Source organism: Schistocerca americana, chromosome 6 (genome assembly GCF_021461395.2).
Source record: "Schistocerca americana isolate TAMUIC-IGC-003095 chromosome 6, iqSchAmer2.1, whole genome shotgun sequence".
Taxonomy (NCBI): Eukaryota; Metazoa; Arthropoda; class Insecta; order Orthoptera; family Acrididae; genus Schistocerca; species Schistocerca americana.
This window is the reverse complement of record NC_060124.1, coordinates 603,503,468-603,516,145: the sequence shown is the minus strand read 5'-3', so window position 1 is coordinate 603,516,145 and position 12,678 is coordinate 603,503,468. Positions and strand designations below refer to the sequence as shown.

The following is a 12,678-nucleotide window of genomic DNA, read 5'->3' as shown; positions in this document are numbered from 1 at the left end:
TTCAACATCTACCGATGACGCTCACATCATGAAGGATGTCAAATCAAACACCATTCAGCTGTCCAGTTGTTATTTTATTTGGATACCAGTTATGGTGCTTTACTATGCCATCTTCAGGCTCCCTGACCAACATGTAGGAAGGTACCAACATTGGTTCTGGTCAAAATAGGGGCCAGCATTCAAAAACTGGTATGTGTAGATTTCTGCATGATACAGTGATGACTGAAGATTGCTTTATTTGACATCCTGTAACAAACACCCAAGTCCTGCAACCATCTCTGAAAGGATGGACATGCAGAACCTTATGTCAGGAATGACATTGAACTTGTGCATGCTAATCAAAGACTGACTGACTGAGAGATTGCAGAAGAATGTTAACATTCCAATTGGATCACGTCATGAAATCCTGACACAGCATCTTGGAGTGCATTGCGTTTCTCCAAGTTCGGCCCACGACTCATGAGTCATGCGTGGCTGTTGCACAAATAATGAAATCACTGTCCTGCCTCATCCTCTGTACTCTCCAGACCTGGCCCCTGCAGACTTTTTTTTATTGCCAAAGTTGAAACCCCCATAGAAAGGATGAAGATTTGCAATAGGCGAGGTAAAAGAAAAATCGCAGATGGCGCTTCACGCAATCTAGCAAGAGGTACACCAAGATTTCTTCCAAAAGTGGAAAGTGGTGGGAGCAGTGTATCAATTATGGAGGAGAGTATTTCAAAGGAGACCATTCACAATAGGTAAAAGATAAGCACAGAAAACTTTTGTGGACAAAGTTCTGGATTTTTTGGGAGAGACCTCATGTAATGCTCGTTGAAATGAGAAGTATAACAACCTACTGACCATTTACTCAATATTGTTTTGCATTAGTCTTTGAGCTCAGTGAGTTACACTTAGCTACAGTCAAACACACCCTCACTCGCACATTATAAAATTACACATTTAAAAAAAAAAAAAAAAAAAAAAAAAAAAAAAAATCCCAGGTACAGAAGCAGTTTTCAAGCAAATATAATTATTTCAGTTCATGTTTGAAGCTAATTTTATTGTGCATTGCAGTTTTACTTATAATTGAGTCCAATTCTCACTAAAAGGGCAAATGTTGTGACCAGTTGTGATGACATTAAACAATAGTCTTTTTGAGAAAAAAATTCTCTCACTGTCTTCTAAAAGCTGTGTCAGCTGTTCTCGCCTCCCAACATGATGCAGAAGCTGTGAATCAGCAGACGCAGTGTCGCCAGCACATCTCTCACACAGACAATTGATCAAAATGGATTTAAAATTCTTTTTCCTCTCATAGATTGAAATGTATAATACAGTGTACAGTACGCAAATGAATGTGACTGTTGTCTACTGCAATACAGTCTGGCAATGCGGACTTTTTCCACACTGTCACCTCACATGTGCAAATCTCATCCTCTCCACACCTCACTATAACTCTGCCTGTCTGTGTGGAAGCACCTTCCTTCATGATGCAGACTATAGAAGAGTGTCACTGACTGCTTATATATGTTCTGTTTGCAAAATACCAAGGGCTCTTGGTGACCAAGAAATCTAGGAATATCCTATAGTCTACTTCACATTGATCTCTGCGGGATTCTAGGAATAATATTTCACTAATTTTAACCTGTAAAGAGGTGTATAGTCAGTTGTTTCACATGATTCAGCCAAAATGTGAATAATGAACGCTATTTGACATATCGAACTTTCTGTCACAAACTTCACAAATAATGTAGTTGTGTGTTGATCAAAATACCAGTGGCTGCAACCACAGGAAGTACTCTGAAGTAAGTGAAGGTGATAAGTCTTTACAGTTTATGTTAATCACAGATGTTACATGAAAGCGGTTCATATTTCTGTGCCACAGAAGCCAGTGAGTGAATTACCTGATCATATCAAAAGTAACTATGTATTGAACCTTTTTCCCACAATGTTATCTACTTCATCTGTATCCCCATGGTTCTCTAATATTGTCCGATCAAAAGTGGCTCATTAGATGCACTATTTCTTCTCACCAGAAAGAATAGCTTTATGTTGCCCTTCTATTACCCTTAAGTTGGTAACCAAACCATATGTATCTGTTCAGTCCATTTCTTTCACATATCATCCATGTACCTATGACGAATCCCACAGAAAAATCATCCTATGTCTCCTCTTACCACTACTTACTCAATGTCAGAAACAGATCTTTTTAGCATAGTCCATATCAATTCAGGGTAGGCTAGGAAGAAATCTTACCTTCATAGTCTCGGATGTTATTGAATTTAGCATATGTTAAAATGAAGGTCTAAGTAAGGCACACATTTTTGTTTGTTTTCTCCAAAAAAAATTATGCACTGTGATACAGTCCTCCAAAGATGACACTGCACATACCATTTTGAATATACGAATTTTGGAAAAAATTTTAAAATGCTGTAACTCTGGAACATTTTGTTGGGGCTTCTTTTTTTTGAAAGAATATTGCTTTATGATTACAATCCTCCATTTGGACTTATCTGGTAAAGTTCTTTTACTATAGCCTTCTGAACTTTTTTTCTAATTTATGTTCCCCCCACCCCTTCTGGAATGCCAATCCATAAAATTTTAATTTTTTCCTGTTGATTAGTACCATATAGTTCTACTTTCCTTGAAAAGGAGAGCTTCCACTTTTAGGTTGAACAGGTATTATAAACAATTGAAATTTTTGCCATACATAAAACCTGTTTTATTACCACATTATCACATAACAGGCTCATAAAAATGAAAATCTAGCCTTATTTAACATAATTTTAGTTTTGAAAGGTGAGTAAGAGACTCATTTTTGAAGCATTTTAAATGGTTCCAAACTGTATGTGAAAGGTCCAAAGACTTAAAGGTTTCAATTTGTACAACTTCTGTGCACTCTGTTTTGTACTGAAATTAGCCAGTCAATGAACTAAAAATGTGTTTCACTGTTTCAGTAACTTCCTTTGATATAGAGCAATGCCTTCCTGTTGAACCAATACTAACTAGAGCAATATTGTGAACAGGAAGTGTGCACTGATGGCATTGTTGCTGTCCCTCAGCTGGAAACCTATATTCAGCAGCTGGTCCGTGTGGTAGCATAAAGCTCACTACAATTTCGTTTAACTCATAACTGGTGTCTATAATCTCTGCAATCCATCAGTCACAGTCCTGCACAAACGCCACTAACACCCCCCTTTTCAGATTGTGAATCTGACTATTATTCTGTTGTTTCTGAAGTGTTGGCTGAACGAACAAAAGTTCTTCTTTCTTCCTCATTAAAGTACGTGCAATATGAGTTTGCCGATCACTTTGAGTCCAAAAATGTGTCTTCTGAATTCCTTTCACAGGAGTAGTTTGTTTGGAACATTCTTCTTTTTTCTGACCACAGAATTCTTCGATTTCCTCTCTGGACAAAAGACTGAAGGTTGTGGGTGAGTAAGATTTCACGACTCTTGTAAAACCCTCAGCATTCTGAATCGCAGCTGTATTTGGTCTGGAAAGATTATGTTTTGTAGTATGGTGCTTCAGCAGGCCTCCTATACCATCACGTGGCCCTTTCCCATGACCTGTAGCACAGTATACCCAGTCAGTTGGCACAAGCGACTTACTCAATTCAAACAGCTGGTAACGATTTTTATAATGACGAGGTGCACCATCAGAAATAATGATGATCTTCTCTGTCCCTGTTTGCAGTAGAAGAATTTTTCGCTTTGCTAGCATAGCATGTGCTGTCACATCCCGTGTCATCACTTATAACAGCAACTCTTGTGGTATTGTTTTGAAAATATGTAACTCCTATAAAAATTGAAACCTGTTCATTATGGCAATGATAACCTTGTACCTCTTGTGGGAGAATTACAGACCAGTTCTCAGCCAAATCACATTGAAGCACTAAACATAGTTCTTCAGCCTGTACACAACCTTTCACTTCTGCAATGTGTTACTGCTTTCACTGACCATTTACCAAGATTATCAATGAAACTGTCAAAGGCAACCATTTTCTTAAGTAGTTTATTTTCCTCCCATGTCACTTATGTAACTTCTGCAGAGTCATCTGCTACATCTTCCAGGCCAAGTGTCTGTAAAGACAGTCACTTTCCAGGGCAGTCACCACATTCTTGAAACAAGCAAGTGTCTCGCTTCATGTCACAGATTACTAATGACTTCAGATGCCCAACCAAGATGTCATGTGCTCCAGTAAGTTCTTGAAAACTACCACACAAAGTTCAAAATTCGTGCAGTACATACATAAACAGACATCTCTAGGTGGGTGTGGAATTACCCACTTAGGTCATAGCACATAAAATTTTGATCTTCCAATATGTGAAGTTGTATAGTTGATCTTATAAATTGCAAAAGTTTCTTTAATACTGCGAGTCATGTACCTCTTTGCTTTCACAACTTTTTGACCTTCAGCTGTTACAGCTATAGTGTCTTTTTTGTTGGCACTCTAGCGAGAACAGTTCCATTTACCTTCCACACAAAATGACTGCACTATTTGATCTTCAGCTGCTTCTACAGGATAACCATAATAGGGATCTGGTCTTCCAAACACTCCTTTTACAGACCTCACTTTTCTTGATTTGTCTCAAGTTTCTTTAATACTGCGAGTCATGTACCTCTTTGCTTTCACAACTTTTTGACCTTCAGCTGTTACAGCTATAGTGTCTTTTTTGTTGGCACTCTAGCGAGAACAGTTCCATTTACCTTCCACACAAAATGACTGCACTATTTGATCTTCAGCTGCTTCTACAGGATAACCATAATAGGGATCTGGTCTTCCAAACACTCCTTTTACAGACCTCACTTTTCTTGATTTGTCTCCCATGTACTTTGATACTGATGGAACATGGTTCAAAATTGTTTTTTTTTTTTGAAAATGTCTCTGGAATAATAGTTAAAACTTGCACCTTTTCACTGTAGGACACACAATATTCAGCAGCTGAATTGATATTTGTGAAAAATTCCTGGCAAGAGGTGCAAGAGTGCTTTGGTTCATTTTCTTCTGAAGATGGAATTTCTACTTTGATGAGTGTGGTCAGATTTGTTATAGTGTATTCATCCATAGCTTTACTAATTTATCTGCACTTTCTTGATGCATAGAGCTTATGACTTAACTTCACTGACCACGGTTTCTTAACAGGACTAACACCTACCTAGGTAGTTGACTGATTCAGGGTATTTAATTCTTCCTCTATAGATGCAAAATCTGCATCATCTGCACCATGGGAGGCTTCACCTTGTTCAGATACTACCATTGTTGTTATTCTGTCAAAACATTCAGAACACAAAAAGCCATCCCTGGAAACATCTTCGCTTTGAAGCAGAGTCTTCAAATGAGAATACTTATTCCCAACCTGAACAAAGTCTGTTTTTTGTTTGTCGTATATATCTCTTATGGATATGCAAATAGTCAGCACACTTCACTCTCCTGCAGTCTGAGTCAGAAGACATTTCAAACAGTCCTTTTCACAACACACTGCAACTGCGTCAACTGGCAAATTCCTTATGAAAACACAGAACTCGCTGGATGGTCTCGGATTTCTGAGAAGCCTCTTCAGTAAACAAATTAGCACTGAACAACTAAAATACAGAAATCTGCAATGAACAACCACGACAAAGAAACTGATAAGACACTAAAACAAAGTGTAAGAAATGTCTACAACAATGAAAGTGAAAAGAAATAACTGCAACAAAGAAATAAATATTGCAGCAAAGAAGTTAGTGAGGAACAAAGTCAGTAAAAGTTAAAAAATGATTTTTTAAAATAAAACCTGTCCAACTTAAAAGTGGAAGCTCACCTTTACAGGGAATATAGCACTACACGGTACTAATCAACAGAAAAAAAAATCAAACTTTTTGCGATTGGCATTTTTGAAAAAAAAATTTTTTTTCTATAAATTATTAAAAAAATCAAAAGGCGACAGTAAAAGAATTTTGATAGATTTGTCCAAACGGAGGATACCATTGTAGTCATAATGCTATTATCTTTCAAATAAAAAAATAACCAACAAAATATCTAGAACTGTTACAAAGATACACCATTTTTTTAAAAATTCCAAAATTTGCATCTTCAAAATGGTGTTCGCAATATCATCTTTGGAGGGATGTATCTCGGGGCAGGAATTTTTTTGGAGAAAACAAAAAATATGTGTTTCTTACTTACTCCTGAATTTTAACATATGCTAAATTCAATAACGTCTGAGACTAAATAGGTAACCTCCTGCCTGAAGTGATACAAATTATGGCTTTTAATCAAAATCAGGAGTACTGTAGTCCTCACTATGCCTAAGGTTGCCACCATTTCACAGTAAGTCACATTCTGATCCTCTTCAATAGTGTTGTGTATGGCATTGATGTTTATTGAAGAACTACAAATTTTGATGGACTATCATGAAATTCACCACTGACAAAAACATGGCCATAACAAAATTCTGAAAACCAACTGTAAAGAGTCCTTTCTTAAGGGTGTTGATTACCAGAATCTGAATATAGTGATTTGAGATGTTATTCTCATTAGACCTTTTTGAAAATCATTAGAAGTCATCCAGAAAGAAGCTTGACATGAAATCCCCATTTTTTTTCACAATACTGTTTCATCAAATGCTCACTCTAAACAAAGTACCCAACCAGTTTCAGAGCTGCTATCATTTTAACAATAACAAATGACAAATTATAGATACCGTACAAAAGCAGCAGCAGCAGCAGCAGCTGCTATGATGTCATGTCTCAGTAGAGCTACCTGGTGGCCATTTGTACAATTTGAAATCTCACTCTTCAAGAACGTGTAAAAACTTAAGACTGTTGTGTATGATAAAGTTTGGTGTAAATCGATGAATGTGAGATTTAGTTGTATCTTAAGTGATGGATGTGACCAAACATCATGCAATAAACACTAAATGTTTTCTTTGAAAACTATTTACAACACATAATTCAAAAACCCATTCATGAAGGAGTTATATTAGAGCTATTGGCAACAAGTAGACTAGACCACTTCCAGGATATTCATATTACAACTGATGTCAAAGAACAGTGATTACCCAAATACAAATGGCAGCTGGCTCAATTAGAATAAGTTAAACATGGAGTAACCTGGATTAAGAGGCAGTAATGGTCTGTCTCAAGGGAGAAACACACAGCATTTAGCTCTTGGCAGGAATGTGTAGAGAAATTGTGGCTTCAGTATTGAAGAAAACTTGACCAAGTACAAGACAGAAATTTATCTAGTTGAACAGTTCAGAATGAAAGAGATCCTCCATTGGGTTGTTTTGAAAAATCAGCCTTATGCAAACACAATTTGTTTATTTTTGTATTTACCCAGACATGTTTCTACACCTGCGGGTAAAATTTTTATTTCTGTTAAGTACAGTATGAAATTTATAATAATTTAACTGCTGCAAACATAAGAATTACAATATGTGCAATTTGCTTTTTTTTGTGTAAACACTAACCTTAAAATTACATCGCTAATTGAACTGCATTATTATACACTGGTTTTTGTGTGTATTTATCAATAATTGTTTCATGGGTAGAGGCTATGTGCGTTTCTGTACTTATGTGTCTGGTTGGTGTCTCAGTCCCAGCATTAGTAGGTTGAAACTGCATTTTGTGTGTGTGTGTGTGTGTGTCTAATATTCACCTCACTATTTCTGTGGCTGTCTACTACTATGGAACACTTCCCACCAAACTCCCTGTGTTATTTCTCATCCTTTTGTTTGCAGTCCACCTAGGATCTTACATTAGCACAAGTAAATAATACTAGTACTTTAAATGAAAAAAAAAATCTGCTCATACATAAGATACCTTAATGTTAACTGGAATTTATCAGTTATGTTAGTTAATAACACTTTTTTTAAAAAAGTTTTATGCTTTGGAAGTAAGTTCTTGTTTTGGCTCGTGAACTGCAATGTACTTGTCTCAACTAGCTGTACAGGTTTCGAACAAATCGAGAAACTGTGGGTCCCCTAGATCTCGGTTTGTCGTTGACATGTGTGGTTGGTTGTTGCAGGTACCATTGCACCAGCTCGTGAAATTCCTGAACCAGGAGCAGATTTTCCAATTCACATTCTCCTGTCAAATCTTAACCTTGTGGTTCCTGTGGCTGCAGCCATCTTGGTCATCATCATTGCTATAATTGTGATCTGCGTTCTCAGAGGGAAAAGTACACATCACAAAGGTGAGAAAATATTATTTTTGTACTTTTACAGGGACCATCCCACCTCCTGAGAGAGAACTGACAGCTGTTAATAAATATTTTCCTTGGCTTCCTGACTGGCTGGATTTGAATGTCATTGTGCCACTGGCTGCTACTATTGTTGTCATCATTGTCGGTGTTGTTGTTATATGCGTTGCAATATCTAGACGATCAAGAGGACCAGAGCAGACAAGATTACGTGGTACATCAGTATTTCTTTCTTTTCATTTAACCTCACAAAACATTTAAAATTTAAAGTAAATAAGTTGGTAGTAGATAGCTTCTGAAGCAATTAAGTACTCCAGATGAGAGCAAGTGCTTGTAACATTTTATTTCATATAGGAATCCAACAGGTAATAATAATATAACACCTTATGTTCATGTTGAAAACATAAGCATCCTGCTTGCCTGATGATTATTAAAAATATGGAATCAGGCTTAAAGCAGCACTCAGACCTAATTTATAATTCATTTGCTCACATAAATAAATTCCTTCATGAAGGAATAGTGAAATAAGGACAAAAAGAGGCTGTTCGGACGTACATTATGGATATGCATGAGTAACCGCAATCCTAAATCAGTAAAAATATCTAGAGTATAATGCTGACAAATGGGTTTTATGTATGATGTATCACAAAACTGCTAAAATATTTATTGTTCTGCACCTTGTTTCAACATGTCATCATCCAACAGATTTTAGAATGGCACAAACCACATGTCCATAATTTTAAAATATGTTGTGTATGTATTTATTTATGTATGTATGTAAGTGGGCTTACAATGTGACTCAACTTCATCTACCCCAGAAGTTATGCTCTGGGCTAGACAGTGCTGTATCATATGCCAGGCCCACGTACTTTGACAGCAGTGAGTAGACACACAATATATTTTAAAACCATGGGCATGTGGTATAAATTATTTTAAAATTATAACATCCACCAGTTGGTGACAACACTTTCGATATTAGTTGCAGAACAATAATGAAATTTAACTAGTGTGTGTGTATTTGTGTGTGTGTGTGTGTGTGTGTGTGTGTGTGTGTGTGCGTGCGTGCGCACGCACCTGTGTGCCTGTTTTCTGACTCTTTAATCTTTATTGAAAAATATTAGTCAGTCAATCATTAGCAAAAGTTTTTTTACGTATTCATTTAGTTCCAAAAGAAGCTTGCTTTCAGCCTGATTGTCATCTTTATTCCTTTCTTTGTGTGTGGTTTCTTTTTTTTTTCACATCTACGTGAAACTTCCTATTCGTTTAAGATAGAAGAGTTAGCTGTAAGATATTTTTAATGTATTGAAATTGTTCGTGGCTTTTCTTCTGCACCCTGAGTTTAGTGGTAATCACAGTCTGTGACATCAATGAGTTTAGACTCATGCTTAATTTTGAAATTTAAAATATGTTATTGTATTGAGTAAAGTAGCTTCTTCTGTAAATTTTATGAGTAGGTCAACAATAACTCATACTGTGAAGAGTTCATGAAGGAAAATAGTTATCTGTATGTATTAAAAAGAAGATTCGTATCTGCATTGCAGTTTTCAGAAAACTGTGTTACATTTATTGTAACAGATTTTAGGAAACATAATTGTCCTTGAACTCCAGATAGAATGTGAAATACACCATGAGTGTGTAGAAGTACATTTTTATATGACTTTGTTAGATATATTGGCAATAACTTCCTGAATAATTTGAGGCATTGAATCATTGAAGGGCATTTAGACAAGACTAAGAACTTTGCAGTATTTTGGGCTAATTCTTTCTCAAGCTGTAGCGATCTCTCTCTCTCTCTCTCTCTCTCTCTCTCTCTCTCTCTCTCTCACACACACACACACACACACACACACACACACACATCTATGGCTACTGCAGATCGATGGAGGATGGAAATGAAGGGATCACATCTAACGAAATGGGGCTGGGGTGAAAGGAGTTACTGAGCAGGAGCAGAGGTTTGGGGAAGGGTGCTAATGACAGGGAAACTGAAGCAGACAGTGCACAGCATAGGACTGCGGCGTGCACATTGGCACTTGCAGGGCCATGCAACATTCACTGACGATTATGTGGAGGAGTGGACTGGAAGGGTATTTCTGAACAGAGGAAGAAGAGACTGTGGGGAAAAGGATGAGGGTGCACAATTCAGAGGAGCTGGTATTATGGGGAAGCATCCATATGGCATCGCTGTGAAGTAGCCGTTGATATTGAGTTACACTCATCTTGTAGCCCCATTGCCTTCCCCCTGTCTCCGTTTCGCTGGTCTCAATCCACTCATCCACATCATCATCATTATGTTGCTGCACAAACTGACCAGTGCTGGTGCCCATGTCACATTCCTATCCCGTGTAACTGCTGCCTGGCCCTCCTGTCTGTCAGTCAACCTCACCCTAGTTGAGCTGCTGTTCTGTATTCAACCAGCAAAATGTAGCCATATAGGTGTGTGTGTGTGTGTGTGTGTGTATGTGTGTGTGTGTGTGTGTGTGTGTGTGTGTGTGTGTGTTGGGGGGGGGGGGGGGGGGGGGGTTACATTATTCCCCAAAAAGGGTTCATCTGAAAGCTAGCTAAGTTCTCTATCTTGTTTACATGCTTTTCAATGACTCAACTGTTTGGTGAGTTACCTTCCACCAGGACTTCCCAGTACCATATTTATGTTAGATATATTTCAGGAGAAGCCAAGAATGTGTGGGACGTTCTTGTTGTATATTCTAACAGCAGAAATAGACTTATTCTTGTGCATATTTCCAAACCAATGAAAACTGAAATGAATTGCATTCCTGAAACATGCTAATAAGCAACATATTTGTGAATTGTGAAGGACGAATAACAACAGTCAGTGCTACCCAACACCCTGAAGCCAAAAATGATGTTAAAGCGTAGATTACTCAAGTTCCTATCTATAGACTGTTGATTGTGAATACCAAAACAGCCCCAGCACTAACACTGAGGCAATGGAAGTATGTCATAATGGATATAGTTTGTATGAAACAAACTTGTTATTGTCAGAGAAATAGTATGTGATGCCATAATAACAGGGCTGTTGACAGCATCCTCTTCCCAATTTGTGTGCGTACTGTGAAGCATGAGCTTTGAGGATGATACGATATTCAAACTTGCCTTACATCCAAATTTTACATGGCAAGATGTAGCTTCCTGTCAAAACTTTATCTAATAAATCCCCTCTACAATCCAAAGCAGTGTGTAATAAGAATTCTGAAATGCCCTGATTGTCATTGTTTTATGTAAAAAAGTAACTACATATTAATATTCAAAGATTGAGCCATTGTATTTAAATACAAAAAAATATTGACGTTAGCCAATGAAATAGTTGCATAAATTTATGCAGTGCTACAACAGCATAATCCTTGAATATTGTATCTTAAGCGTTAACACATGTTCAGGTTCAGTTATCTTGTAGTTGATATCTAAGGAACTGAACCAGTGGCAGTTTTGTACTGAAACTCAATAATACAACTGCTTTTTAAATTGGGCAGTGGATAACTCATGCCATAAAGATAGTTACAAGAAGGGCAGCACATAAACATACTGCATTGTGCAGAACATTTAGTGACAGCAGATTGATTGTTGTTGAGAACCTATAATCGTTGGTAATAGAGACTCTACCATTCCTCTCTGCCGGTGATGGCAAGGCAATTTAAGACTCATGCCATTATGATTTTCTTGTGTGAAACTTGTTATTGGCACTACGAGAATTTGTGTGGTTGAAAGTGATTTCACGGGAGATGAAAGTGGATAAATGTCATATTTGATGTTTTCCGCAACATGATTAGTGGAGGCTATACATCTCAAGTGCTCAATTGTAATATGATTGTGTTCCTCACCACACTATTGATAACTTGCATAGCTGTCCAACTATTCAGAAAGTAGGGAACGTTTCCATCTGACGCCACTAGGTGTGCTCGGCAGCTCAGTCGGCATCCATCCGTGACATTGGGAATGTCTCTGCGTGTCTGGTTTTTTTGAATTTCTAATTTAAAATCGAATTTGAAATGTGCACTACAATCAAAACTCCCTCCAGTTGTGACGTGCTGTCTGTGATATGGTTTTTGTTGACAAAAAACCTAAAACCTATAGAAATTTATCGTGAACTGTGCGAAGTGTACGGAAACAATGTAATGAGTGAATGTTCCATCGGGAAATGGTGCATTCGGTTTAAAAATGGCTGAAACAACGTTCATGATGAAGAGAAGAGTGGATGCACGAGCATTGTGACTGGCAATCTTGTCGCTAAAGTTGATGAAACGATTCGGGAAAACTGTCGCCTCACAATAATGGAACTTTCGCTTTTTTTTCCCCCACAAGTTTCACAGACTTTTTTGTTTGAATTTGTCACTCAAAAGCTAGGCTGCCACAAATTTTATGCATGATGGGTGCCCAAAATGCTTACAGAGCACCTTAAAGAACAGCGAATGGGGCAACATTGGCATTTCTGGAGGCCTACCACAAACATGGTGATTCATTACTGGATCGAATTGTAACTGGTGATGAGACTTAGG

At 37.5% G+C, this 12,678-nt stretch overlaps 1 protein-coding gene across 1 annotated transcript in view; it reads left to right on the top strand.

Annotated features, from left to right (window-relative positions):
* The window catches only part of LOC124619387 (Down syndrome cell adhesion molecule-like protein Dscam2), an 853,562-nt gene that overhangs the window by 743,663 nt on the left and 97,221 nt on the right, over positions 1-12,678 (top strand). Inside the window, exon 29 of the mRNA XM_047145731.1 lies at positions 8,190-8,378. Within this exon, the coding sequence (XP_047001687.1) occupies positions 8,190-8,378 (189 nt within the window). The remainder of the gene's footprint in view (positions 1-8,189; positions 8,379-12,678) is intronic.